The 6,172-nt window shown below is 57.9% G+C and overlaps 1 protein-coding gene across 1 annotated transcript in view; it reads left to right on the forward strand.

The window, feature by feature from the left end:
• The first annotated feature begins 67 nt into the window (after nucleotides 1-67).
• The window catches only part of Yju2 (YJU2 splicing factor homolog), a 13,558-nt gene continuing 7,453 nt past the window's right edge, over nucleotides 68-6,172 (forward strand). Inside the window, exons 1-5 of the mRNA XM_048810890.1 lie at nucleotides 68-422; nucleotides 1,917-2,017; nucleotides 3,225-3,369; nucleotides 4,751-4,885; nucleotides 5,911-6,094. Of these exons, the coding sequence (XP_048666847.1) occupies nucleotides 399-422; nucleotides 1,917-2,017; nucleotides 3,225-3,369; nucleotides 4,751-4,885; nucleotides 5,911-6,094 (589 nt within the window). The 5' untranslated portion in view covers nucleotides 68-398. The remainder of the gene's footprint in view (nucleotides 423-1,916; nucleotides 2,018-3,224; nucleotides 3,370-4,750; nucleotides 4,886-5,910; nucleotides 6,095-6,172) is intronic.

Here is a 6,172-nt window from a genome sequence, read left to right on the forward strand (position 1 = left end):
GCGCCGGGCCGGGGGCGCCGAACACACGCTACACACTTTGCCGAGTCAAAGAGTGAACGGCGGCGTCCCCGGCCCGCCACGCCGCGCCGGGACAGAACCGCAGAGCAGCTGCCGACGTCCGGAGGGCGCAGCACCTCCTCCAACTTCTCAGACCTACACCGACCCCAGAACCTTTATTTCGCGCCACCGAAGTTGGAACTCCGGAGGGAAGATAGGAGGACTCGAAGCTTGATAGGCTGCAGTCAGAGCCAATGAGAAAGGCAAGCTGTGTAGGTTGCCGTCAGTAATAGAAGCCTAAGGAAGTGACGTAAGCGGAAGTGCAAGCATTATCAGAGAAGCTCCATAAATAACGAATCTAACCCCTTGTCTGGAACTAGCGAGACGAGAAGGCGGCAAAGATGTCGGAGCGCAAAGTTTTAAACGTAAGTATTCGGCAACCAGGGCTTTCCATCTGGCGCGGGACACCGGGGGACTCCGGGGGAGGTGGACTTCCTGTAATTTCCTTTCGGAACTTTTTCGCCCCCTTCAACGGCCTTCCGCGGGGAGGGGCTTCCGAAACCCCTCCCAATCGCCGTCCTTGGGTGGTGGGCGTTCGCGAAGCCTCGCCTTCTGGGGGCGGAGCTTGCAATCATCATCCAATCCTCTCGCTAGACTGGGATTTCCGCGGGAGGAGACTGTTCTGCACCACCACGTTCGGCGAGAGCCCTGCCGCTCTTGGTGGCTCTAGCCAATCCTGTTCCTTGGAAGGGTTAGGCTTTGCCACATTGGCTCTGCAAGTGGGGGACTATCCCCAGGTCCTCAGTTCCCCCGTATCTGTTGAGGGGACATTAGAAGTCTGTTAGTCCATGTACCTACACTTCAAGACACCAGTTTTCTCCAGAGTTATGTCAACAATATCTGATTTCTGAGTAGATGAAGCAAGGAAGGTTCAGTTTCCTCCTCTGTAAAATAGGCACATTTTGCTCTCTGGTAGAATCTTTGCTAGGGTTCCTCGAGGTGAGGGAGACAGGGCACTCTGTGGTTCTTGAGGTTCACTAGGTGCTCACAGGAAGCGCCTTATTTTCTGATAGTGCAGTGGAGTTATTTTTGTAACCCAAACTGGCTATCCTATTTCTCAGCTCCATTCTTGTGCAGAAAGCAGTTACAAGGGCAGGCATGAGGCTGCTGTCTTTAAAGTTTGCTTTCAGCTATGTTCAGTGGTGCACGCCTATGATCCCAGCAACTTGGGAGGCTGAGGCAGGAGGAAGGCAAGTTAGAGGGCAGCCTGGGCAACTCAGTAAGATCCTGTCAAAATAAAAAGTCGAGGGGAGGGAGTGTGCACCTCAGTGGTAGAGGTCTTGCCTAGCATGTGTGAGGCCCTGGGAGCCGTTCCCCACACTGCAGAAAGGGGGGAAACCAAGGGCAAAAAGAAAGAAGAGGCTGCTTGCCAGTTTTTTCTTGGCTGGTGTCTGGGAGCTTGAATTTCGGGATGGTTCCCTGATGACAGTGGCTCTCGGTACCTGTGCTGTTTGTGCCAACAATGTGGTTGATGCTGAACCCCGGTGCTTTTGTGGGAGTCTGGAATCTTGGCACACGCTGGGCAGAAGGGGCAGCCGTGGGTCTGGGAGATTCCCTGGTAGACTCATTTTGCGCATACTGTCCCAACTCATCGTGGTATTCCATGCATCTTGTGACTGCTTGAAGAAGGTTCTGGAAACTTGTCTGCACCACCCACCTGACCTCCCCTCCAGGACGTGGGCTGATGGTTCTTGGAATCCTTTGGTGTGATAAACCTCGGCAGTGAGGGATGCCCTCCGGGGAGGATGCCCTCCAGTCCCCAGCCCTGGGATTCTCTTGCCCTGACGAGGTTCCCAGGCCCCTTACCTCTGCTCACAGCCTGCCTCCATGTCTGAAAGACACTTCCTTCCTCTCCACAGAAATACTACCCTCCAGACTTCGACCCTTCAAAGATCCCCAAACTCAAGCTCCCCAAGGACCGGCAGTACGTAGTGCGGTTGATGGCCCCGTTCAACATGAGGTGAGTGTCCTGCGGGGCCACCCCATTCACAGAAGATGGATAGGGTGACCACCTCCACAGAGCTGGCCCGTCCCCGGGTGCAGCCCAGGTCCCCAGCCCAGGCTTAGACATCAACCCAGTGAGCCCGCAGCCTCTCAGCGCCTCCCTGCCCTGCCCTTTCGAGGTTCAACTCCCTGACCGCTTAGAGCCCCAGCGGAATCCACCATGTCCACCCTTAGTGCAGGTGTGAAGACACAGAGGGCTGCACCTTCAGCTCAGCGGCCCCATCAGTCAGGCCTTTGCTGCCTCAGGGCCTTTGCAGGAGCCACAGTCTGTCTGAAGCTGCCGTGGGCTGGCCTCACCCCACCGTGACCCACCAGCTCAGCCATCACCCTCCCACAGCACCCGGATCTTGCCCTTTCTCCCCCTTTCAAATTACTAAATTTAGTTAACTCTGGGTTGCACAGTGTTCACATTCCAGCGTACCTGGAATCCCAGACACCTGTCAGTCAGGACACCTTGGGGCACTGGGATGGAGAGTGTCTTCACGTGTCAGGGACTGGGTCGTTTTCTGTCTCTGTTCCCTCACTCCCTCCTTCAGCAGTCTTTATCAGGCCCCATTTGTCAGCGCCAGTGTGTACACAGGTGCCGGGGACAACCCTGGGACCCACAGTCTGTGGGAAGTGGAGGTGATAGGTCATCGGGTGGATGCACACAGGGTGCATGTGGACGTGCTCATCAGGCAGGAGAGGGAGGGCCTCTTAACTGGGGTCAGCAGAGAAATGTCAAAAGAAGCACCAATGGAATTGAGGGCTGAGGAAGAAGGTGTCACAGGTGTGAGAACTGCAAGCAAAGGCCCTGAGGTAGGACCAAGACGGAGGTGCTTGTAGGAAGAAAAGGAGGCGGGGGTGCTGGGGCTGGGAGCCCAGGGCCTTAGTGGAAGGGTGGCAGGAGCTCTGTCAGCCTCTGCCTGGCGACCTGGATGTCTTTGAGCACAGGCTTGTTCCAGGAAGGTCGGGCAGGCTGACCTCCCCAGGCTGGGTGCTCCCCAAGGAGGCAGCCTGTGGTCAGAGGTCCAGCTACAGGGGCGAGGAGAGCACCGGGGGGGCCGGGCCTCGGAGGGAGGGAGCCCCGCCTCTGAGGTGCTCGCTGCACACACACACACACACACACACACACACAAGGGGGGGGTGGCAGTCTGCCGCAGTGCGAGTCCCCATGCTCCCAGGTGTAAGACGTGCGGAGAGTACATCTACAAGGGCAAGAAGTTCAATGCTCGCAAGGAGACGGTGCAGAACGAGGTCTACCTGGGCCTGCCCATCTTCAGGTTCTACATCAAGTGCACGCGCTGCCTGGCCGAGATCACTTTCAAGGTAGGGCCGGCCACCGCACCTGCTCCCCCCCCAGGGAAACCCCTTTACAGTTCATCCCAGAAGCAGGAGGGCCTGGGGAGGGGACCGCAGAGCAGCTGAGGCAGCCCAGGTGGAATCGGGGACCTGAGGCAGACGCTGCTGGGGGCCTCCACAGGCCGCAGAGACACACTTTGCTTTTGGTCATCACCTTAAGGATTTGGGGACAGGATGAGGAGAACTTTTTGTGGTGTTGGGGATTGAACCCAGGGCCTTGGGCATGCGAGACGAGCGCTCCACCACTGAGCTGTGTCCCCAGCCCCGAGGGGCACTCTTGGACACTGTTTTCCATACTCTGCAGTGTCTGAGGGTTTGGCAGTGGTTTCTTTTTGTTGTTCTTGTTTGTTTGTGTTTCTGCTGTAAGCTTTGTTTTTTTGCAATTAATTTTTTTTTTACTTAAATGAACAAAAAGTACATTTTTAGAAATTATACGTTTTGGGGCTGGGGTTGTGGCTCAGCGGTAGAGCACTCACCTCGCATGTGCGAGACCCTGGGTTCGATCCTCAGCACCACATAAAAATAAATAAGTGAAATAAAAGTGTTGTGTCCAACTATAACTAAAAAATAAATATTTTTTAAAAAATTATGCATTTTAAGCCAGGCACAGTGGTGCACTTAGCAACTCAGGAGGACTCCTGTTCTTCCACTGTCCTGAGCAACTTAGCAAGACCCTATCTCAAAATCAAAAATAAAAAGGGCTGGGGATGTGGCTCAGTGGTCAAGCACCCCTGGGTCAATCCCTGGTACTAAAAAAGAGAAAAATGGATTTTAACCTGAATTCTGAAGGTCATGAATATAAACACGCATGTGTTTTTCAAAGACCAACAGACTGTGGCCTCAACCCTTTATAACAAGACACCTGTCTTAACCCTTTATACTGATGCCCGTGTGGACGTGGACTAAGAACAGAATCCACACAGCACTGCCTTCCTGAAAAGTCCCGCCGTCGCCCGCCGCCACCTGCCCAGCCAGTTTACAGTTAACAGTTTACGTTCCACAGCTGAATCCTTGCGTTTAGAGCAAACAGATCTATTCTCTAGAAGTAGTTGCATTAATTGGGAAAGTCACATTTTTTCCTTCATCCTTAATGGTCATATGAGAAGTCGCAACTATACTTATCAACGGGAACACAAAAACAAACCAGCCCGTTCCCAGAAACATGCTGCGCTCCTCCAGAGGATGGACACCTTGTAGCATCCACCTCAGTAGGGCCTTGCCTTTGCCGGAGTCAGGGGAGGGCGCAGCAGATGGGGAAGAGTTAAGCCCGTGAGCGGGGAGCAGCCTGGTCTGCCCGCCTGGTGCCCTGGCACCCAGGCTGCCGCCGACTCCTGCCTGCTCCTCCCAGACAGACCCTGAAAACACCGACTACACCATGGAGCACGGGGCCACGCGGAACTTCCAGGCGGAGAAACTCCTGGAGGAGGAGGAGAAGCGGGTGCAGAAGGAGAGGGAGGACGAGGAGCTGAACAACCCCATGAAGGTGGGTGCGCTGGCGGGGGCGGGGCCGGGGTGGTGGTGGACGGAGCCACCTGCTGATCCACGCCCTGCGCCCTGCGCCCTGCGCATGGGGCCTGGGCTGTGGTGAGGAAGGAGCCTCCTCCCTCGGCCTGGGGCCTGTCACTGTGCACAGCTGTCCTCGCCCAGGGGCTCTCCAGGGGGACTTGGTCTGCCACCCGCCCCTCTAATGGAGTCTAGACAGGACAACTCGGAGCAGCACGGAGGTCACCAGGGGGGAAAGCAAGCAGGTGGCCTCTGGGAGCCAGGAAAGCCAGAAGAGGAAGGGGCCCCGGGCCTTCACCCCGGAGGAGTCCCTGCAGTGGGGCTGGGCCTGCAGCCTGTGGGCAGCCAGGGAGGCCCGTGAGATGACCAGGGCACTCCTGACCCCCAGCCAGGAGGCCAGGAGGCAGTGCTGCCGGAGCCCCAAGTTACCCAGCAGGAGAGAAGAGGGGGCAGGAGCTGGTCTACAGAGGACAGGTGCTTCCCGGAGCCCGTCAGGCCACTCAGGCCAGGGCTGTAACGACCGGAACTCCTGCTCTGGGACCTTGGGAAGCCATGTGTGCGCTCTGGGCCTCTGGGTCCTCGTGCGTAAGGCTGTTCTGCCCCTGCTCCGGGGAGGACCCAGGAGAAACGTGTGGGTGTTCTTTACGGCCACCCGGGTGCAGTTCCATAGGGCAGGCCTGGCGGGCCACACGGCCAGCAGCACCCAGGCAGCGTCCCCCGCCGGTTCTGCTGGCCGCCAAGTCCCCTGGGTGGCCCAGTCCCTGAGCCTGGCTGCTTTGGAGAGGTTGGGAACCTCGGCCCGGGGCCCTGGAGCAGGTGCCGGTTGTCCTGTACCCACGGCCCTCAAGGAAGGTGCCAGGCTGGACCCGGCTTCTCTGGGGTCAGCTTTGGCGGTCACTCCCCGAACCTCAGGGTTCCCATGGACCTGAGGGACCTCCTGAGTGGAGGGGCGCCCAGGGTGGTGGCCAGGCCGGGCGGGCGTGGCCTTGACGCCGGGTGCCGCAGGTGCTGGAGAACCGCACCAAGGACTCCAAGCTGGAGATGGAGGTGCTGGAGAACCTGCAGGAGCTGAAGGAGCTCAACCAGCGCCAGGCGCACGTGGACTTCGAGGCCATGCTGCGGCAGCACCGCCTGTCGGAGGAGGAGCGCCGGCAGCGGCAGCAGGAGGAGGACGAGCAGGAGACCGCGTGAGTGTCCCGTCCCCGTGCCCCCGGCACACCCCCCTTCCTGGGGCCACCGTCCCTCGTGGTCTCTCATGGCATCTGTC

Source organism: Marmota marmota, unplaced genomic scaffold (assembly GCF_001458135.2).
Source record: "Marmota marmota marmota unplaced genomic scaffold, marMar, whole genome shotgun sequence".
Classification (NCBI taxonomy): domain Eukaryota; kingdom Metazoa; phylum Chordata; class Mammalia; order Rodentia; family Sciuridae; genus Marmota; species Marmota marmota.